Raw genomic sequence first — 23,720 nt, forward strand, 5'->3', positions numbered from 1 at the left:
TGGGGATTAGTTCCGGGGGCAGGATGATGGGCACGGACAAAGCCTGAAGGGAGTGAACTGAGTTGACTGTGGGTGGAGATTAGTTTTAGGGGTGGCCAATGGTAGTGTAGGGTGTGAGATAGGCTTGCTGTGTCCCAAGGAACAGGGATTGGAATTGCAGGGATGGGGATATGGACGGGCATTGGTAGTGTGGGGTGTGTGAGTCCTATGGTCCTATGTGCGATGATCCTCAGGGGGGCTACTGCAGGTGACCCGCCTTGGACCATGTAACAACATGTAAGGAGAATTCTGCTTGCTTGTGAAAAAACTCCAAGAGAACAGGACAAGAGTCGTGTGACCTCAGCCCTCCAAGTATAAAATTGTTTTCGAAATGTGCTTTCATGCCCCTCCCAGCTGTAGTAAGTAGGAGTGGGTTTACTTCAGATTATTTTACTATTCAGATGATGTTTCCAAGCTCGGGTTGTCCTCATGACTGTGTATAGCAGTGGTTCTTTACCTGGGGGTTGAAGGCCCCTTTCACGTAGGTTGCCTAAAACCATTGGAAGACACAGGTATTTACCGTAGCAAAATTACATGAAGTAGCAAGGAAAATAATTTTATGATTGGGGGTCACTACAACATGAGGAACTGTATTAAAGGATTGTATTAGGGAGGTTGAGAACTACTGGTATACAGCCTAAATGCATGTGAACATGCTTTGCCCTTGTGACTGTATAAAGCTCATATGACCCTGCTTAACCCTCAGAATACCCTTGGACAAATAAATTGCTTGATGCCCTGAATAAAGTTGGTTATTGCATGAGACTTCAGTCTGCCTCATTTTTAGGCTCCATCCTCCCAGGCTCATACCACCACCAAGAGTGGTGACCGATCACTCAACAGTAACCTTTCTTCAGTCTGTTCTCCACGATTATACAGCGTACTAGAAGTGCACTGTACACAGTTCTCTGCAATTTGCTTCTTGAAGGCCAACATTGCTTATTTTAATTTTTTGACGATTTTACACACCTATATAATGAATTGTAAAATAATTGCAGGTATAAACAAAAAACTTCAGCATGAACACTGGGTAGGGATAACAAAAAATTATTCACCTTATGACCCTAAATGCTGGGACTTTCTGGAATGAAGGAGAAGGGTTATTGTATTTAGAGCAAGTGATTGTTATAGTTATAATGTTTTGAAGAGTTTCCTTACTGAATCCCATGGTGACTACACTATTTTTCATTCTCAGAAACAGTGTGTAAAATTTTCGTTACTCTGTATCCTTAACAACATTTTTTTTTTTTTTCTTTTCTTGATAAAAGACATACTACCTGAGCAAGATAAAAGCTCCTGCTATACTATTGGGTATTTACTATAAAGAATCAGTCAGTGTTCTAGTTTGCTTTCAACTGCTGTGATAGAACATTCAGACAAGAAAGCCTCTTGAGGAAGAAAGGATTTATTTAGCTTACACATCCTGATCTCAGTCCATCACTGAGAGAAGTCTGGGTAGGAATAAAACAGGAGATGTGGAGGAACATTGTCTTTGTCCCTTAGGTAGCTCACACTTTCACACAACCTAAGAGTTCCTGTCTAGGGAGGCACTGCCCACAGTGGTACGGGTTCTCCCTCATCAATCATAATTATTAAAGTGCCCCACAGTCTTGTCTCCAGGCCAGTCTGATGGAGACATTTTCTCAGTTGAGGTTTTATCTTCACAGATGACTAGCTTGTGCCAATTTGACAAAAACTACACCAGCTTGCTACAAACTACATACCTACATACATACTCATGTTTGTTACCTCATTCTTCACAGTAGCTATGGTACAACCAGCTTATGTACCCATTAGCACAGGAATGGATAAAATGTGGTAAATATACACAGTGGGACTCTATCCAGCCATAAATATGTCATTTGCAAAAAAGAATGGACAAGGGTCACTATACTAAATAATCATAGTGAATGAAATAAAATAAACTAGTCTCCAAAGAAAAATATTTTTCTGTCACACATGGAATCTAGGGGAAAATATAGTAGGGAATATCATAAACCCATTCCTTTGTGCAATTAACATGTTAATTTAAAAGAACATTTTATTTATTGTGTGTTTCTGCATGCAGACGTCAGAGGACATTCCTCAGGAGTCAGTTCTCTCCTTCTACCATCTGGGTCCTAGGCATAGAATTTGTGTTGTCAGGCTTGGAATCAAGCACCCTGACTGAGCTATCTTTCAGGTCCAATATATGCTAATTTGATAATACAGGCTTTTTATGCAAGACAGGCTAATCCTAGGCTATGTTGGGAGTCATTGCCTCAACCTTGTTATATACAGATGTTTGACATTCTGCATTCTCTTAGCTGAAGTGGGTTTATCTTGAATTTAATCTATTCTCAGGAACGAAAACAAGAAGCACAATGCTGAGTGTGAACAGCAGGGCTGACTGGAGCCAGGATGTCAACTTCAGATCCGAGGCACAGCTGGAGTTCTGTTCCTGGTTCCCTGTCTACTGTAGTCATCTGTGTGCTGCGGGATGCTCTGCAGGGGATCAGCAGCTTTCAGTGGAGACTGTGCAGGGACCAGAGTGGGCTGTGAGTTGCCAGCACTCTCGCCCTTTACAGTGGGAAGTTATGTGTGGCTGGAGTAGGAGCCAGCCTTAAAAAGCAAAGGGATTCTGACATACAGTACAACATGATTGAAATAGCTTGTTGAGCAAGGTATGCCAGTCATAACAGATAAACGCTATCTGTTTCTACATACAGTTACCCTAGTGTAGTCAAATTTATAGAAGTAGAAAATAGAACAGTGGATGCCCTAGCCTGGCAAGAGGGATACAGAGTTAGTGTGTAGTAGGAAAGAGTTTCTGCTTCGGAAGTGACAGTTCTTGGGATGAGTGGTGGAAGTGGTTACACAAGATGAAGATAATGAAAACCACTGGGCCAGGACTGAAGATCGGGTCAGAAGGTCTGTTTTGTGTTTTGTAGATGATACCTTTATAGGGAGAGGGAGGGGGAGGGGGGAGGGGGAGAGGGAGGGGAAGGGAGGAGAAGGAGAGGGAGGGGGAGGGAGGAGAGGAGGGAGAGGGAGAGGGAGGAGAGGGAGAGGGAGAGGGAGGAGAGGGAGAGGGAGGGAGAAGAGGGAGAGGGAGGAGAGGGAGAGGGAGGGAGAAGAGGGAGAGGGAGAGGGAGGGAGAAGAGGGAGAGGGAGAGGGAGGAGAGGGAGAAGAGGGAGAGGGAGAGGGAGGAGAGGGAGAAGAGGGAGAGGGAGGGAGAAGAGGGAGAGGGGAGGAGAGGAAGAGGGAGGGAGAAGAGGGAGAGGGAGGAGAGGAAGAGGGAGGGAGAAGAGGGAGAGGGAGGAGAGGAAGAGGGAGAGGGAGGAGAGGAAGAGGGAGGGAGAAGAGGGAGAGGGAGGAGAGGAAGAGGGAGAGGGAGGGAGAAGAGGGAGAGGGAGAGGGAGGAGAGGGAGAGGGAGGGAGGAGAGGGAGAGGGAGGGAGGAGAGGGAGAGGGAGGAGAGGGAGAGAGGAGAGGGAGAGAGAGAAGCAGAGACAGGGAAGATGATACTTTTTAAAGCAAAAGAGTATGATCTGTAGCTACCCTGAGATTGTTTTCCTTCTCTGTTCATCTGAATGTCCTTCCTCTCCCTCTCCCTGCTCCTCTTCCTCCTCACTCTCCATCTTCTTTCCTCCCCTTTCATTTACATTTCCGTCTTCATGTCTTCCTGTTCTTTATTTCTCAGTGACTGTCCACTCTCTCTATCTCGTTCTTCCCTTGGCATTTGTTTCTCTCATCTGTTCCCTATCTCACACCTCCCCCCAATTATACTTCCAAAGTATTTTCTTTCTGTTAGAGATCCCAGTTTCTGCCCTTGTTTCTGTATCCTGTATCCTTTGTGTCACCAGAGAGATAATTATCTTCCAAACTGGTTGACCATATAAGCTATAGGAATTAAGGCAAGGACTAGGATTTCATGATAGAGAATACATCAAGACATCACATTCCACTTCACAAATATATTTAATTCTCAAAAATTTAAAAAAACATAAGAATGATAAAATTTATCAACAACCTGAAGTGTTATATAGACACAAACGTTATTTTATACTATGGCCCCAAATTAATATTCTTTTTATGTAAGTTAATTTTTTTTTTGAGCTGAGGATCGAACCCAGGGCCTTGCGCTTGCTAGGCAAGTGCTCTACCACTGAGCTAAATCCCCAACCCTGTAAGTTAAATTTGTTTTTAGCTAATATAACAAGTTTTACATATTTACAGAATAACTTATTAATTATGTTTGCATTACTAGGATTAAAATATCATAGAAATTATTTAAGGCGAGGAAAGTTTACTTAGCTACAGTTTCAGAATGCTACCATGTATCCTGGTAGAATTCTTGGCTTTGGGATTGGGAGACAGTAGTTGTATGCATGTGGAGAGACTAGGAAGCAGAGACTGGTGATTTGGAACCAGAGGTGGTTATAATGTTCACATTGCCTATTCCCAGTGATTTCCTTCCGCTAGCAAAGACCCTCTTGCTAAAGGCTCTATGGCTTCAAAATACTGCCATAATCTGGGGACTGAGAATTCAAAACATAAACCTGTGGGGAGACAGTTTGGATTCAAGCCATAGCAGGAACCATGTGACCTTTGATGTTTTGATATGTGTGTGCATTGTAAAATGTTGAAATCTGGTTAAATATACACTAATTTTAAAGACATTATTTGTTTATCCTGAAAATATAAAAACCTAACAAAATTTTTATTCATAGCCATTATTTTTTCTATAGTTATTTACATTTTTAAAAATACATTCTGGGTTGGGGATTTAGCTCAGTGGTAGAGTGCTTGCCTAGCAAGCACAAGGCCCTGGGTTCAATCCTCAGCTCAAAAAAAGAAAAAAGAAAAAAAAATACATTCTAGAAATTGTTTGTTAGTAGCACATATCAATGTATGGGTTGAAATGTATCAGATGTACATGCTCTGTATTCATGATATTTATAATTATGTTACGTGTGATAATTCATTTGAGAGGCTGAGGCTGAGTCAGGAGGATTGTGAATTTGAGTCCAGCCTGGGCTATACAGCAAGTTGAAGGATAACAAGGATTATGTGGAACCTGCCTAAAAAAAAAAAAAAAAAAAAAGTGCTTCCCACTTAGAGATTGTGTGAAAAGTTCCTTTGGGATCTAATAACAAAAGGGTCATTGTGACTTTTTCAAGGGAAGGAGCCACAGAATGATGACAACATACAAAGGTTCCAAGTAGTCTGAGGAGCTGCTTGGAGGTAAGATGCTCCAGAAAAACATCATATAGACATCCCTTTTTGAGCAGTTTGTGTTAAGAGGAAGGGGCAGAAAAGGTTAGGCAAGGGGTTTCTATGTAGTTCAGAGAAATGTAAACATGGTTTTATGCCGAAGGAAGGATTTCCTAGGAAAAGAGTTGTTGAAGATTGAGGGACTTCTTGGTGTATTGTGGGCATGAGGTTACAAAATAGGAAGATGGGGAAAATCTCAGATTGGGAGATAAAGGAAATATCAACATAATTGGAAGAAATTTACAAAGAGTCTAAGTTATGTCTGAGTATGTCAACTAGACCCTTAAAACTTCAGGCTTGTTAACAGTTTCCCAATGAAATATTGGGAAAGTTTTAAGGGAACATGAGTGTGTCAGAGCATGAGCATTTTATTGCTCTGCTCTTGGCTGTGGATGTAAGTATCTGACTTGACTTCCTTGCAGTGATGGACTATGATACAATGGAACTCTAAGGCATCATTGCTTGTGCCAGGGCATTTCCCCACAGCAACAAAAAGTGTAACTAAAAGTGGAAATGACAAGTAATAAAAATAAAGTATCAGGTTTAAGGGAACTTCAGTGACTGATAGACTAACACATCAAAGGAGAGATCAATGCCCAGGCTTTAGGACTTTCTCTATGTTAATGTTAAATATTTTGTATTTATAGTTGCACCAAAATAGTATGTTGTGTGTTTTTTTCTTCCAACAGGTATCATAAGGCTGGCAGTCTTCCAAATTTGAAGTTTTACAAGGTAGGTAAGGTAAATGGATAAGAATTTTTCAATAATACCAATGGAATTATTGAGCTAATAGACTATGGAATTGAGTATTAATGTGGGATCAGGAGGAAGGAGCTTGGATAATAGATACCAAAGTTACATTGGAAGAATCAGTTCTTATATTCTATAACAGCATGTGACTGTAGTTCACAATATTTTATAAATATTATAAAGAACTAGGAAAGATAAATTTGAAGCTTCCCAACACAAGGAAATTGTAAATGCTAAGATGGTTAAAATGCTAATTATCTTGATTTAATCACAATACAGTGTGTATATATGTATCACATGATCATACTCTTTTGTAAATGTTTGTACTTGTATGTTAACCTAAAAGAAGAACGATTTCCACAGAAGTCAAATTGTAGAATCTGCCCAGATGCCCATAATCTTATGAATGGATAAAGAAAATGTAGCATATATAGACAATAGAAATTTTTATTTTTGAGACAGGGTTTCATGTAGCCTAGGCTGGTCTCAAACTCATCATGTAGCTGAGGATGCCTTTACACTTTTTATCTTCCTTCCTCCATATCCCACGTGCTATCATTACCAACCTGCATCACCACACTCAGTTTTATGGAGATCAAACATAGGGTCTTATGCATGCTAGGCAAGCACTTTACCAACTGAGCTCTAGATTCAGTCAATAGACTGTTACTGAGCCATAAAGTAGAATGAAATTATGCCATTTTCAGGACAGTGGATAGAACTAGAGACCATCATATTGAGTGAAAGAAGTCAGACTTGGAAAGATTAAATACCAGGCTGGAGAGATGGCTCAGTGGATCAAATACTTCTATGCAATTATGAAGATTGGAGTTTGAATCCTAAGAACCCACATTAAAGCCAGCCAATATTTAGGAATATATGTATATATGGGTAGCATGTAACAACAATTAATGAAAAAAAAAGGGATCATGTCTGATAATATTTTGTTTGTACTCATTAATAATACACAATAAAAACATAAAATTTGCCTGAAGGTCAGAAGACAAAGCCAGCCACTAGATTAAACATAGAGTCCAGGCAGTGGTGGCACACACCTTTAATCCTAGCACTCAGAGGCAGAGATCCATCTGGATCTCTGTAAATTCAAAAGAGAAACAGAACCAGGCAATGGTGACACATACCTTTAATCCCAGTCCTTCGGAGTCACATGCCTTTAATCCTAGTATTAGGAAGTTTGAGACAGGAAGTGATATGGCTGGGCAGAGAAAGGAATATAAGGCAAGAGGAAACAGGAGTTTGGCATTCAGTCTGAGGATTTGTGGAGACAGGCTCTCACCTCTCTTTTGGCCCCAGGATTCGGCAGCGGCGAGAAGTTTCTCTAGTGGCTTGTTCCTTTGTTCCTCTGATCTTTCAGCATTTACCCCAGTATCTGGCTCTGGGTTTTTATTATAAGACCAATGAGGATTTGTGCAACAGTCATGAATTTAAAAGAGAGAAAGGAGGGGCAAAAGGGGGGTTGGTGGGAGGAAAGGGAAGAGAGAAATAGTGTAATATAATCTCAAAAATAAAATATGTTGAAAAAACAAAACAAAACAAACAAACAAAAAACCAAATAAGCAAGTGTGGTGGCCACATGTAATCCCAGTACCGAGGATCTCAGGGACAATCTGGCTATCTAGACTTCCCAGAATTGGTGAACTCCAGGTTCAATGAGAGACCCTGCCTCAATGAATAAAGTAGAAGTCTATTGCAGATGATATCTGGCATCAACTTCAGGCCTCCACAGGCACACATGCATATGTGCACACACATGCAAAGACATAAGCACATGCACATTCTACACATACACACCCAAAAGAAAAGACAAATACCGTATTTCCTCTTATGTGGAAACTCAATATTTAAAGCAGTTTTAATGCTTGTGGGTTTTTTTTTTTTGAGGAGGAGGTGTATAGATATGTTTGCTATGACAAGCATGTGGAGGTCAGAGGACAGCTCATTGGAGGCCATGATCAGGTTGTCAGGTTAGCAGCAAGGACCCTTACCTTCAGAGCCACATCAACATGGGAAGTGTGTTTTAAATAAAACAGAATATAACATGAAAAAGGGAAACATGAGAGATGTAGAAGGGAAATGGGGAAAGGAGGAAGGAGAGGAGGTGTAATAAAGAACAATAGCAGTGGTGGCTGTGATCAAAGTACATTATTTGTGAATATGGAAATGTCACAGCAAAGCCCCTTTGTGTAATACATATTAATAAAAATTAGTAAATAAAAAAGAGAGATAAGTATTCTGGAGTAAACTTTTGTTCTTGAGAAATATTAATGTGCCATGTACTGTTACATAAAATCTAGCAAAAAACACTAGAAATCAAAATCTGGTGGTGAGTGAATACTTTTCTTTCCTTCCTTCCTTTCTTCCTTCCTCCTTCCCTCCCTTCCTCCCTCCTCCCTCCCTCCCTTTCTCCCTTTCTTCCTCCCTTCCTCCCTTCCTTCCTTCTTTTCTCTCTTCCTTATTTCCTTCCTTCCATCCCTCTTTCTTTTCTTTCTGCTCTGCTGTTGAATAGGTTTTCTAAACTATTTTGAACATGACCTTTCAAGTTGATTAATATGTCTCAGATCTTGTGGTGATTTTTCAAGAATGATATTGTTGGTAGTTTTCCTATTAATTTTTTAAAATACATATTCTTTGAAAGTTTCATACATGTATGAAATGTGTTGATCATATCATCTTCCATTCCACCCTCCCAGCTTCACCCAAATGCCCTCCCTCACCACTTCTCCCTTCCGACTCCATGCCCTTCTTCTTTAATCTACTGAAAGTTCTTAGTGCTTCCAGTATGTGCATGGATGTAGGGCCATCCACTGAAGCAACCCATCAGAGGCCACATCCCTGAAGAAAACTTACTGTTCCTCCCTCTGCAGCCATCAGCTGCCATGAGCTTCTCCCACATTTGTGCTGGAATGTGTGCTGACCTGATCTTGTGCAGGTTTTGTGCGAGTAATTAGAATTATTTTGAGTTCCTGATTGCGATGGCCCTGTTGTATTCAGAAAGTGCTGTTTCTGTAACACTCTTTCCCAACCTCTGGCTCTTACAATCTAATTTCACTGTTGATTTAAATGTTAAAGGAGCTATGAAAATCAAGTGGTTCATAACATATTCATTGTCAAATAACATAGAAGAATGGCAAAATTAGAGACTTGGGGAGACAGGACTGTGTATCATGACAGGGGATCTGAGGTCTCAAGCTCTTGGCAGTGGATTCAGAGAGAATAAAAATACACTCAAGCAGGGACAGAGTTTTGCCAAATGGTTGGAGAATTTTGACTTGGAGCTTTCTGTGCTCAGCTTAGATCTCCCTGAATATAGGTCAAATCTATCACCTTAGGGATAGAGGGAAGGTGGAAGGTAAAAGCAGAATTGCTAATTGATAAGTATCACATGAATAATTCAAGAAGGCAGCCTTCATCACATTATTCCAATTTTATCATTTATGCTAATAGGATTAAGAAAGGAGTCAGATGGGCAAGACTTCACAGAGGAAGCAATGTGACTGTGAGAACCTATCAAAGCCAAAGCCTTGTTTAAACACCTCAATCCCCTTGAGAATGTCTAGTTATACATTCAAGAGGCCAGTCACTAGAATCACATCCCATTCTGGCAATGAGGTAAGATATCATCATTGGGAGGCGAGCCTGGACAAGCCCCAGCAAGCCTGCTGGCAGAAGAGACTACAAGGATTCCAGGCCTACAGCAGTGCAGGAGAACTTTTGACCACTTCAGGACTAGCCAAAGCTCTGCAAGACCTTACACCTAGAGGCACAGATGCATCTGTGTCAGAGACTCTACCCAACAGCATTGGCTCTAGGCCTATAACCACCCATGAGTCATCTTCACATTTGGCAGAGGTGATTCCAGAAGCAAGTGTTCCACAAATCCTTTGCAATCAAATTCTCGTCACCGAAGAAGACATTAGCAAGCAGGAAAGGAAAGTGAAGGTAGCAAGAGAAAGGCTGGCAGCTGCGTTGATTGAGCACAGGCTAGCAAATGAGGCCGAGAAAGCGAGGGCGCCAAGGAGGGCAAACTTCTAAACCAGGAGGGGAGGCTGGGGACAAGATACTGCAGATGAAATGCAGAATTGTTTTAACACTTCTTTGCAGTGTCTTTTGTTGTTGTTGGTTTTTTGTTTTTTTTTTTTTTTGAGGCCTGGAAACTTTAAACTTGACAATCTTTATTAAAATTCTTCATGCAGTGCAAAAAAATAAATACAAATGATAATTTATTTCCTTCTCTTACTCTACCCACCTCTTTCTCTATGTTGAAGATCAAACTGAACTTCCCACTCATACCAGGCAAATGCTCTACCATAGAACTATGTCATCCAGCCAGTAATTTTTATTTTTTTATTTTTTTTCCAGAGCTGAGGATCGAACCCAGGGCCTTGCACTTGCTAGGCAAGTGCTCTACCACTGAGCTAAATCCCCAACCCAATTTTTATTTTTTAAAATTATTTTAGGGGCTGAAGAGATGACTCTGTGATTAGAAGCACTGGCTACTTTCCAGAGTTCCCAAGTTTAATTCCCAGGATCTACACAGCAGTTTACAATAAGGGGATTGAATGCTGTCTTCTGGTCTCCAAAGACACCAGGTACACACACATGATACATAGACATACATGGAGGCATAAACATAACAAGTTACTTGTAATTATGTGTGTCTGTGTATTGCTATGTGCACATGAGGATAGGTGCATGAAGTGGCTATAAGAGGGCATTGTATAGGCAGTTGTGAGCCATCATCATACACTGGTATTGGGAACCAAACTTGGACCATCTTTGCGAGTGCTCTCAAGTATTGAACCATCTTTTAGCCCCAGTAAATTATTTTAGAGATGAGAAATTGTGTTTGAGATGAGAAAAGATTTTTTTCTTTTGCTCTTTATAGTCCTATATTTATTCACTATTTTATTTTGTTTATGTATATGAGTGTTTTACCTGCATGTATGTCTATGAACAGTGTGTGGGGTTGGTGGCCATGGAAGCCAAAGAGGGTATTGGATCTTCTGGAACTGGAGTTATAGACAGTTGGGAGTTGTCATTCAGGTTTTGGGAACCAAACCCAGGCCCTCTGGAAGAGCACCAAGTACTTCTTAACTTCCAACCTATCATTTTCTAGCTACCTTACATTCTTTTTTGTTGTTGTTTTTCGAGACAGGGTTTCTCTGTGTTGTTTTGGAGCCTGTATTTCACTTACAGTGTTTTCAAAGTTATTGTGGCTTTTGTAGTCTTAGAAGGCACAATCTTACAGCAAACTCCCTGTTTTTCATTTTGCTTTGCTTTGTTTGTTTGTTTGTTTTGGCTTTATAATCTTTTTGCCCCTTCTTGGCAATGGTCCCTAAACCTTAATTTCAGGAGTTGTGTTGTATGTGTATCCCTTGGGACTGGACTCCACAACTCTGTGTCTTGATTGGTTGTGGTTTTCTGTAATGGTGTCTGACTGTTGTAAAAAGAGGTTTCCTTGATGCAGGCGGAGGACTATACTTAACTGTGTAAAGATAAATGATACAGTGTTTTGTTATGCATGTACAATAAAATGATTTTTACAGATTAACAGCTATCATGTGTAACTTTTCTAATCACTAATGAAATACTTGTCAAAAGCAACTTAGGAAAAGAGTTTATTTTGCTTCACAGTTTGAGGGGGCAGTCAGAAGACTTGGCAGCAGGAATATGAGGCAACTGTTCACACTGTATCTGCAGTCAGAAAACTGCAAGACGGTGTTGAAGTTCTACTCACTCCCCTCTCCCCCCTTTTTTTCTTCTTATTCAGTCTGAGACCTCAGGCCATTGGATGGTACCACTTATGTTTTTTTAAATTTATTTTTAAAACTTTTTTATTCATTTTATGTAGATGTAATTCTAAACGGTTTTATTAAATAAGAAACACAGAGCCAAATAAAAGAGTTAAAAGCCCAAGAGGTCAGAGCACTAGCAAATAGCCTTTAGCTTACCAGTTGCTGCTGTCCTCCTGAGAGACCTTCTTCTGTGTGACCTGTCTTTTTATTGCCTTTTTGTTTGGTTGTAAACCCAACCACATGACTTCCTCCTCACTGCCTGACTATACAGACCTCCAGGTCTTTGTGGTTGGTACTGGGATTAAAGGCAAGTGTCTCCATGCTGACTGTGTCCTTGAATACACAGAGATTTTGCCTGCCATCTGACTGGATTAAGGGCATTTGCCACCACTGCTAAACTTCTGCTAAATGGCTTGCTATTAGCTCTGACCCCCAGGCAACTTTATTTATTAACATACAAATAAAGTCACATTTCGGCACAAATAAAATATCACCATAATTTTACATACCAACCACAGATTCCCCTCTCATCCCTCCTCCCTCCACTGCCACCTAACCCCCCACCCACACCCCTCCTCCCCTCCTCCGAAAGGATAAGTTCTCCCATGGGGGTACAGCAAAGCATAGTACATTCAGTTGAGGCAGCACCAAGCCCCTTCCCCCTGCATCAAGGGTGAGCAAGGTGTCTGACCATAGGTAATGGGATCTAGAAACCCAGTTCATGAACCAGGGATAGATCCTGATCACACTGCCAGAGCCCATCAAACAGACCCAGCTACACAACTGTCTCCTGTATGCAGAGGGTCTAGTCTGGTCCAATGCCGGTTCCACAGTTGTTGGTCTAAAGTTCATGAGTTCCTATGAGTTTGGTTCCACTCATGTTTAGGGTGGTTTTCCTCAATTAAACTCTGAAAATACCCTTACAGACATACCCAGAACTGTGTCTTCTAGGTAACTCTCAAACCAGTCCAGTTGACAATGCTGATGAATACCTCACGCTATTTCACATAGTTACAATCTTATGGGTAGTACAAAACCTAAACTCTGGCTTAGTCAGTTTCCATTATATAGCATGCTATTACTGACAGGAATTCTACACTGCACATTAGAGCTCTGGACATGGTTTTTCTACATAACTTCAGTTTTGTGCTCTCTAATCTCCATTTGTTCATGCTCATTCCTGCCCATAGTCACAATCATTCTCTTACCTATTTTCATATATCTGTCTTTCTAAATACTCTGTATAGCTGTACCATGAAGTCAACCACCCCACTCTGTGTGTGTGTGTGTGTGTGTGTGTGTGTGTATGCACGCATGGTAAGTGTGTGCCACAGAACATGATAGAGGACAAACTCTGGGGTTGACCCCTCACCTCTCACCTTGTCTGAGACAGTATGTCAAGCCCATGAACTTCTATGGATTCTTTTGTCCCTGTCCTATGGCCTCACAGGAGTGCTGGGCTTTCATATACATGCTACTGTGTCCAGATTATGGAATTCAAACTCTGTGTCTGTGCAGCAGACACCGGCAAGCATTTACCCACTAGGCTGTGCCCCAGCTTGTGCATTTCTTTTTATGTCAAACTTATTTTGCTTAAATTCATCAGGAGTTGCCTATGTCATTCAATTAGCCAGACCTGCTGACATAGGCTTTTGTGGTTGATACACCACAATAAATTTATCTGGGGGCCTGAGAACAAACAGCCACTATATTAAACATATAAGCACCTTTAATCCTAGCATTCTGGAGGCAGAGCTCCATCCTGATCTCTGTGAGTTCAAAGCCACACTGGAAACAGAGCCAGGCATGGTGGCACACACCTTTAATCTCAGCATGTTTTGCTTGGGAAAAACACATGCCTTTAATCCCAGGAAGTGATGGCAGGAAGCAGAAAAGTATAAAAGTATATAAAGCGTGAGGACCAGGAACTAGAGGCTTTCAAGCTTTTAGGCTTTTAGCAGCAGTTTAGCTGAGATCCATTCAGGTGAGGACTCAGAAGCTTTCAGCCTGAGGATTTGTGGAAACAGGATCAGATAGAGTTGTCAAGGTAAGGTTGGCTATGGCTTGTTCTTCAGATTACACCCCAATATCTGCCTCCATGTTTTTTATTAATAAGACCCGCTAACAATTCATGCTACAGGGGTGGGCATGCTGGGTCAGCAGGTAAAAGCTCTTGCTGCCAAGCATGAAATCTTGAGTTGATCCCTGGATTCACATGGCTGAAAGAGTTAACCAATTTCCCCAAGCAATTCTCTGACCACCACATGAGTGCCTGGCACCACATGCATGTGCATGTACACACACACACACACACACACACACACACACACAAACACAAATAAATGTAATGAAAATTAACTAGAAAACAGACATAAAACTTAAAGTGTTACCTAGATATATACTGAAACATTTCATAAATCTAGTACATTCTGGCTAGGCAACCTTAGCCTGTATCTCTTTATTATATCTATATATATAGTCCATATCTGTATCTATATGCATACATACATATGTACATACATACATACATACATATAGGGGGTAGAGAAAGGGGATTCCTTAGAATGGATTATAGGCTGTGTTCCAGTTAACACAACAATGGCCGTCTACCAATGGCAAGTCCAAATCCAGTACTTGTTCAGTCCACAAGGCTGGATGTCTCAGCTGGTCTTCAGTATATGCCAGAATTCTGAAGAAATAAACTCTAATGCCAGTGAAGGAGTGGACTGATAGTGAAAGCAAGATCAAGCAAAGAGAGAGCAAGCTTCCTTCTACCAAATCTTTTCCATAGGCTGCCAGAAAATGTGGTCCACATTAAAGGTTGATTTTACCAGTTTAAAAGATCTAGACTAAAGGTTTATCTTCCCACCTCAAAGATACAGTATAGAAGTGGGTTTTCCCACTTCAAATGACTTCCCTCACAGATGTGCCCTGCCATTTGGGTTTTAGTTAATTCCATATGTAATGAAGTTGACAAACAAAAATAACCATCACAATCTGTAAGGACAAGGCACTACATAATTCTGTGGCACTCCCTGTAGTCTGTGCTTGCAACTCTGGCCCCCACATCCACACCTACCCCACAAAGATGCTGTTGAGTTCACTTTCTGTTGGCTATCTACTGCTGGGCATACAGCCTACCCTTAAAAGTAGTTTGTTTTCCCAGTGAGACTCCCATGGAGAAAACTAAATTTTCACTTGCAAGTGGTTATCACCTAGAGATTGCTTTTGAGTTAAGAATGGGAATATGTATCCATTTCTCCTTTCAGCTCTAGGACCTCATCTGGTACAGACCTGTTAAGGCCCTGTGCATGCTGCTTCAGTCTCTGTGAGTTTGCACGTATGTTGACTATGTTGATTTGAAGGGCCTTCTTTTCTTGGTATCCTCCATCTTCTCTGGCTCTAACACTCTTTCCACTTCTTTTTCTGTGGAGCTCCCTGAGCCCTGAGGGGAGGGATTTGATTGATCTATCTTGTTTAGGACTGAGTGTTGGGAGGTATCCTTGATCTCTGCATAATGTCTGGCTATAGGTCACTGTATTTGTTCCCAGCTGCTGAAGGAGGATGCTTCTCTGTCTATGAGTATAGCTGAATTTAATGCTATTTTTTAAATACAGAACAATAGTGTGTTAGTCAGTATTCTATTGCTGTGAAGAGACCCTATGACCATGGCAACTCTTATAGAAGAAAGCCTTTAACTGGGACTTCCTTACAGTTTCAGAGATTTAGTCCATTATCCTTATGGCAGGGAGCATGGTGGTATGCAAGCAGACATTATAGTTGAGAGTTCAACATTTGTAATCTGTAGGCAGCAGGAAGAAAGAGAACCACACCTACTCCCAAAAGGTCACACCTCCTAATCCGTCTCAAAGAGCACCACTCCCAAATGACCAAACATTCAAATATATGAGCCTATGGGGCCATTCCTATTCAAACCACCATAAACAGTATTTGGTTTAACCCTAAGCAGTGACAGGTATAGGTTCTATCTTGTGGAGTGGACCTTTAGTCAAATCAGATATTGGTTGATAACTTCCATAAGCTTTGTGCCACCACTGCAGTAGTTATCTTGCAGGCAGGACACCGTTCTGCCCTTGGCATCAGTTTGTGGAGGGCAACCTGTAGTTTTGGCAACAGCCTGGATTGTTGATACTTTTAAAAAAGTAACAGAAGCCAGGCGGTGGTGGCACACTCCTTTAATCCCAGCACTCAGGAGGCAGAGCCAGGCGGATCTCTGTGAGTTTGAGGACAGCCTGGGCTACCAAGTGAGTTCCAGGAAAGGCACAAAGCTACACCGAAAAACCAAAAAAAAAAAAAAAAAAAAGTAACAGAACATACTATTTATATCTGTTCTAGAAATGAAACATTTTAAAACCCCCTCTTCTGTTTATTGTATTTACAATTTGGTATTCATATGGAATTGTAGTTAGCATGTATTTTAATATTAATTTAGATTAATACATTTCTCTGTACTGATTTTTTTCATTCCAATGGTTTTCTGTTTTTTTTTTTTTTTCATTACTTTTTTCTTCTTGGTGTATATTCTTTCAGTTAAGACTTATGGAAGATTAGCTTAGAATTGGTCTGTGTACCAAGATTCTTTTCTCTCTCCTTTTTCTTTCCCTCTCCTTTCCTCTCTCCTTCTCTGGAGGGTCTTATTCTATGGCCCAGGATGCCCTAGAGCACACACGCCTCCTGCCTCAGTGTCCTGCATGGTGGGATTATAGGTGTGTGCTGCTATTCCAGGCTGCCTCTATTTCTCTCTATATAGTTTGTCTAGATCAATAACTTGAGTTTAAGTAATTCTTTTCCTTCCTGCTCTAGATAGCTTAAGTCTTTGAGTCTCTATCCTTTCAGCTATAATACGTGAATAAAACCCTCAACAATGTTGTCTTTGTCCATGTCCATGGGATGTTGCTATAACACAAAGCCACAGACTACTCAGTTGATAAGTTATTCTCTCACAATTTTGAAGGTTGGGAATTCTAAGATCCAGGTGGTGGTATCTGAAGGGTAGCTTCTTGCTTCATTCTCCTCTGGCAGGAGGTGCAGAAACAAAAGAGGAAAAATGCTAAGCCCCTTTTTGGAATCAAAGGAGGCAGAAGAACCCATGTCCACAAGACCTTTATCAATATCAGCTTGACTTTATTCATGAGACAGGGAGAGCACACATGACCAGAACACTTATTTATAGTGTATTTTATTTGTATTGAAATGTGGTTTTATTTGTATGTCAATAAAGTTGCCTTGAGGTCAGAGCAAGCCAGAGCAGAAGCTGAGCAGTAGTGGGGCATGCCTTTAATCCCTGCACTTGGGAGGCAGAGCTAGGCGGATCTCTGTGTGTTCAAAGACAAAGCCAGCATGGCAGACACACGCCTTTAATCTCAATACCAACCATAGAAGACCTGGAGGTCTGTACAAACAGGCAGTGACAAGGAGGTCATGTGGCTGGGTTTACAACCAATGAGAAAACAGAACAGAAAGTCTATAAAAAAGACAGGACACACAGAAGTAGGTCTCTTGCGGAGAGGAAGGACAGCAGAAGCAGTGAAGGGTAAGGTTTTCCGCTCTTGCTCTGACTTCATGGTTTTTAACTCTGCAATCGGTTCTGTGTTTCTTATTTAACAAGCCGGATACATCTACACTTACTATCCTGAACTTTGAAAATTGTTGCCTTGGTGCTCTGTGAGTTTTTCTAGCAAAACCTGAACAAACACTCATCCCTGAGAGACCAAAGAAACAAAACCATCTAAGTCTAGTTGGTGAACCATGGGAGTTGCTTACAGGTAAAGGCAGCTGCATCACAGAAATGCCTATTCTAGGATGGGGGACTATTCAAGACAGCTGTTGCCTTGAAGCTCCTTTCAGAATCGGAAGGCAGCTACACTGGGTATTTATTCTCCTGTGGCCAGCAGTTGTTTACTGTGTTTTATCCTTGGAGATGGGCCCTGTGAATCTTGTAACTTTCTATCTCAGTCATCAACTTCCTTTTTCAAAATAAAGATTTATTTATATTTATGTGTGTGTGTGTGTGTGTGTGTGTGTGTGTGTGTGTGTGCGCATATGTATGTGTAAGCAGGTGCTTTCAAAGGTCAGAAGAGAGTGACTGGAATTACAGGTGGTTGTGAGCTGCCTTATATGGATACTGGAAAGAGAACAAAAGAGCAGTATATGCTCTTAACTGCTGGGCCATCTTTCCAGCACTTTAAGGATTAGGAAGCTCCCTCAACCTAAAGGTAATGTTTAAGTTAGAGAAACTAACTACAAAACACTTGAGGATTGCATTTCTAACATCAGGTTTTGGAGGGACACTTAGACCACAGCAGGTACATAATAAAGATAACATACCGAGTTTGTCATGTGTTGTACTTCACATGTGTTAAATCTTGCCACCCACTGTGATATTATTTTCACAATAAAAAAAATCACATCTATAACCATGCTCCAATATGATTAAATTGTGCTTGTTTGGGGGAAGTTATTGATTAATGTATAACTGTAATAAGTATGTTATAGCAGTTATCAATAAAAATTTTAACTATCACATTCTTGAGTGTATTCTCAAGGAAAGACTGCTTAAGTAGACTGAGGGTACAAGACTCACATCAAAGGAAGTTTATGATGCCATCATTTTGATTCGTAGCCATTGGTTATCATTGCTTATGATTTTCAAAATGTGTGGAGGTCAGGTTAAGGTGCATATTACTCTTCCTGATGACCCAAATTCAATCGCTAGCTTCCATATCTGGTGGCACAAAACGCATTGTAACTCATTTCTGGGGAATCCAACACATTTTTCTGGCCTCAGTAGGCACCTGAATATAAGTGGCATAACATACACAGATAAACAGATACATACACAAATTGCACACACACACACACACACACACACACACACACACACACAATGTAGTTTTTAAAAAGTATGTAGAGATCATGCAATGTATTCCAGGAAATTCAAAGCAAGACAGCTGTGAGGCTAGTCTACACTGTTTACTTGTGTTCAGACCACAAGAAGATGGAAGAAAATGTAAATGGCTTGACTTTTCCTATTGTCTTCCTCCATGTTTTATTGATTTTTACATTTAAAACATTACTTTCAGAAAATTGTTACATTATTCATGGAACTAGACTTTCATATGCCTTAGGGCCCCAAGTCCTGCGTCTAATTCTGGAGTCATTTCTGACCCGCTCACTCATTCCTTCACCTACTTCTTGTCTTGGATGATCCATCAGGGGAGAGGGTAATGACCCAAGAGAATTTGGGTGGAAGTTCTACAGAAGATGAGCGCAGAGAATCTGAGTTGAAGAGAACCTTGAGATGGCTAGGACTTCATGGAGTGGAGGGACTGGAGAGACACCTATTAGTGCAATGGCTGACACTGGAGTCAAGGGCAGGCATGCAGTGTGGTGTGAGTGCACCACACTGAAGGGGTATGCTCATTTTACACCATGACAATTTCTATACCAATGTGGTTTGAGTGTAGATTGTTCCTTATAGTCTCATATATTTAATCACTCGGCCTCTCCAGCTGTTGACATTTGGATGGTTGTGGGAAAGCTATGAAATGGAGCCTTGATGGAAGAAGAGGTCCATAAGGTGATGGGCTTTGAGATGTTATAGCCTGGCCCTACTTCCTGTTTTCTGTTTCTTAACTGCTTGTGTAGTATGACCAGCTTGGTGCCTGTGCCAGCCACCATGCTTTCCCCACTATAATGGACTGTGTCCCCCTGGAACTATAAGTCAAGCTAAACCCTTCTTTACATTGCTGTTGTCAGATATTTTGTTTTAGCAGCAAGAAAAGTAATTAATACAAGTAGTTTCACAAATTCTGCTGTGCCTGAAGAATGACATACTATGAGGCCACAGACCATAACTAACAATCTCCATTAAGTCTTAACAAAAGACGAATATGTCTCACTTAGTTCCCAGGGACCTCCTCAGTGACAAAGTCAAGAAAGTCACAGGTGATGAGTCTGACCAATGTGGTTTATTTATTCTTTTGATCCTGCTAGGGAAAAGGTAGGTGGATTCATGGGAACTTCCTCAGGTCTAGGTGAGGCAGGTAATAACCTAGGCGGTGACGTTGAACCTGGTAGTCTCCCTCCTTTTTTCTTCTGCAGACAGTCACCTGTGAGGGTCAGGAGAAGCCATAAAAATGAATTAGCCAGCCCTCCAGGTAGGGGAGATATCAGGAATGAAAACATGGCCAAAGCTAGAGACCTGATCTTTCTTATATCTCTCTTCTTCCTTTTTCTGTTTGGGTTTCTCCCTTAAAATGCTTTCTCTCTATCTCTCTAGTCTCAACTATTACTTCACCCATATATCTATTATTTCTATTTCTGAATTTATTAATATTCATTAAACATTTAGCTATCAATCGTGTATAAACTTCCCTATCATGCATCATAATCTAGTTTCTGCTTGTGTCATCAGTTGCCTCTGAATTATCTATCAGCTTGCAATCATTTATGATTCTATCATCTATCTATCATGTATTAATAATGTACTGTCTGTTATCTATATAGCTACTATCAACCATCTGCATATCCTTCTGTCAGTTAGCTTCTGTCAACCACCTATCCATCATATATCTCTCTAAATTTCTAACTATCAAGCACTTATCTACTTATTTACAATTTTTTTCCCTAATATTCTTGTCTCATTCTCATCCCAATTTCTGTGCTTCCTCCCTACTGTCATTTTTCTAGCTTAAAGGACAAGTAACTGACATGCAGTAAAGTCAACACATTTAAAGTGAATGATTTAGTCTGCTCACAGCAGTTAGGAAGTGGTTAATTTTATACTAGCCTGGGGTATATAGTGAAATTCTGTTTCAAAAAGAAATACATTATTTATAAGTTTTTATTATAACCCCTTAAACTATCACGTAGAAAGGAGATGAAAAACACCCATTTATCACCTCTATGTTAAGCTTTATCATAATTCCTTCTTCCCTGACATTTGCAAAAATATGTTTCAAGAAATCTCAGGGCTAATTTCTGTCTCTACAGATCAGCCATTCATCATTTTTTTTTATTACTGAATAGCATTCAATTGTTGAGATATACTTCTTGATGGAAACTTTTTGTTTTGTTTTCAGGTTGAGTTCACTTTTGTCTGTCTTTCTATCTTCCCTCCCTCCCTCCCTCCCTCCCTCCCTCCCTCCCTCCTTCCCTTCCTTCCTTTCTTTCCCTCTTCCTTTCTTACTCTCATTTCTTTTTTTAAATTTGGCTATGACTAAAAAGGTAGTTATTCACATTTTTTTTAAACAAATCTTTGGATAGATGTTCTCTCTCTCTCTCTCTCTCTCTCTCTCTCTCTCTCTCTCTCTTTCGCCCAGAGCTGAGGACCAAACCCAGGGCCTTGCACTTGCTAGGCAAGCGCTCTACCACTGGGCTAAATCCCCAACTCATGTTCTCTCTTTTTTATAGTCTTTAAAAGAACTTTTTTTCATATGATATATTTTGATTATTTTCCATCCCTCAACTCTTCCCAGATATTCTTCACCTCCCTAACCCAACTCAACTTCATGCTCTTATACTCTCTCTTAAAAAAAAGAAAAAATCAAAACAAAAGCTCAATAAGACAAAAAAAAATTGCCAAAACAAAAAAAAAAAAGCCTCACTCCCACAAAAAATCCCAATGAAGTTCATTTTGTGTTGGTCAACTACTCCTGGCCACAGTGCCTGCTCTGGAGTATGGTTGATATATCTAGTGACACTCCATTGGGGGAAAAATGATTTTTCCCTTAGCCAGCAAGTGTCAATTACAAAGAGCTTCTTGGTTAGAAGTGGGACTTTGTATCTACCTCCCCTTTTCAATGCTGGAATTTTGTCTGGCTTGAACTTGCACAGGTCTTATAGATAGGTATGTTCATTTTTCTTGCAAAACTTAATAGGATTAGAATGGTTATGTCCCATGCGAGTATATGTTACTCTGAAAGAAATGACCAACCTACATTCCACTAGTTCTCAGTAAGAGTTCCTGTTACTTTATATCTTTGGCAGCACTTACTAGTATTAACTTTCTAGTTATTGTTTAATCATTTTTCTATATTACTGTGTGAATTTCACTAATGATGAATGTTAGAATTTTAAATTCCATTGTAGAACGCACTGACTACAGTTACTATAATACACATTTCATAAATGCCAAGGGTAGGATTCATACCATACAAAATGATATGATGATATTTACTTGGTTTAGTCATTTTTTAATGCATACCTCACAACTTATTCAAATACACATTATTTGTCAAATAAAAATAAAATAGATACTGAGTATGGTAGAACACGCTTGTCGTCCCATTGCTTGGGACGCAGAAACTAGGGGAGGGAGGTCTTGAACTCATGATCTTCCTTGGCTACCTAGTGAATTTGAAGCCAGCCTAGGCTAAAAGCAAATAAATAAATAAATAAATAAATAAATAAATAAATAAATAAAATATTGATTGCAGTAAAATTAGAAAAAGTAGATTTAAAAGGTCAGCCACATACAATCTAGAGGAAAATATTCACAAATCATCACCAGTGAAGGACTTGTGTATTTATAATAGACATTCATGTACTGCATAACATTAGGGCCTCATTTTACAAATGTAATGTCGTTATAAAAACATTATAGACATTCTTTAAACAAGCTTATTTGGCTACAATGGCACTAGGCAGCATCATTTTTGGAGAACATTCTCATTTATGTGACACAAATGTCCCATCCTAGGACATTCCTAGACCAAGGAAGTGCTGTTTGGGCTTGCCTGTTTAAAAGTTCTTAACAATTCAGTATTGAGAATACAGGATCCTCCCCCCAACTTCCTTGCTCACCAGGAAACAGCACATCAGGCATGTGATGAGTACCAGTAGTACCACCAAGCAGATGAGAATGATGGCCCAGAAGGGAAGACCTGGGGAGATAAATACCAGAATAAATCCCTCATTGCCACCTTCCTGATCCCTGTGTGGCCTGAGGATGGGTATGAATCTTGTGGAGAGAGCTTAGTGGCTCAATTTCATGTGACTCCACATCCTACTTCTTTCTGTATGGGCTTCCAATAGGATGAAAACTGTAATGTCCGTCTACTCTACTTCATCAGCCCTTGCCATGGTTTGACCCTCTTTCATTTATGACCCTCTGCATACAGCACTTTATAACAATGTTACAGAGAAGGTGCTGCTATGATTCCCTAGGCATGGACTATTCTGAAACTTACCAGAATTCTTTATCACATCATCCTCCCTGTTTGAAGAATATCCTGGAAATAAATGAAACATAGATTGCATATGAGAATGTCTTATTTACTTATTTTGAGTTTTTCCTTACAGGGTTTCTCTGTGTAGCCCTGCCTGTTCAGGTACTCACTCTGTAGACCAGGCTGGCTTCAAACTCAGAGATCTACCTGCCTCTGCCACCTGACGGCTAGGATTAAAGGCATATGCTACGACATCTGGCCAGTCTTCCTTACTATTTGAAGGTAGGTATAAAATCCAAGGTCTTAGACATGGGAGGAGAGTTCTGTACTACGGAAATATACCCTCAGCCATGCTTTATTAATTAAAAAAAATTTGTTTCTTTGAGACAGGATCTCATTATATAGCCCTTTTGGAACTCACTATTTATTCTAGGCTGGCCTTGAACTTGTAAAGGTCTACCTGCCTCTGCCTTCATAGAACGTAGACTACAGACAATCATCATCATGCCTGGCTATTCATTTAAATAAAACTTTACAGAAATACAGAATAGTGTAATAATCCACTGCTTAAATTTAACTATTTAATTTTGTTTATTTAAAATCATGTTTACAAATGATTATCATTTACTGCCCTTGCTTTATTTAGCATTTTCATTCAAATTTTAAA

At 40.2% G+C, this 23,720-nt stretch overlaps 2 protein-coding genes across 2 annotated transcripts in view; one reads left to right on the top strand and one right to left on the bottom strand.

Moving 5' to 3' along the window:
* The first annotated feature begins 77 nt into the window (after window positions 1-77).
* On the top strand, window positions 78-10,395 carry Mbd3l1 (methyl-CpG binding domain protein 3 like 1). Its single transcript, XM_036193768.1, has 5 exons — window positions 78-398; window positions 2,383-2,949; window positions 5,202-5,265; window positions 5,985-6,027; window positions 9,511-10,395. The coding sequence occupies exon 5, from the start codon at window positions 9,529-9,531 to the stop codon at window positions 10,096-10,098; it is 570 nt and encodes a 189-aa protein (XP_036049661.1). The 5' UTR covers window positions 78-398; window positions 2,383-2,949; window positions 5,202-5,265; window positions 5,985-6,027; window positions 9,511-9,528; the 3' UTR covers window positions 10,099-10,395.
* A 9,499-nt stretch (window positions 10,396-19,894) lies between these two features.
* Muc16 (mucin 16, cell surface associated) overlaps window positions 19,895-23,720 on the bottom strand; it is a 197,643-nt gene continuing 193,817 nt past the window's right edge. Inside the window, 3 exon segments of the mRNA XM_036192391.1 lie at window positions 19,895-19,993; window positions 22,689-22,768; window positions 23,075-23,116. Of these exon segments, the coding sequence (XP_036048284.1) occupies window positions 19,895-19,993; window positions 22,689-22,768; window positions 23,075-23,116 (221 nt within the window).

Source organism: Onychomys torridus, chromosome 7 (assembly GCF_903995425.1).
Source record: "Onychomys torridus chromosome 7, mOncTor1.1, whole genome shotgun sequence".
NCBI lineage: Eukaryota > Metazoa > Chordata > Mammalia > Rodentia > Cricetidae > Onychomys > Onychomys torridus.

What these genes read in the sequence shown, in the direction of transcription:
- Mbd3l1 (XM_036193768.1), top strand. Translation starts at nt 9,529, where the DNA reads ATGGGCAAGACTTCACAGAGGAAGCAATGTGACTGTGAGAACCTATCA.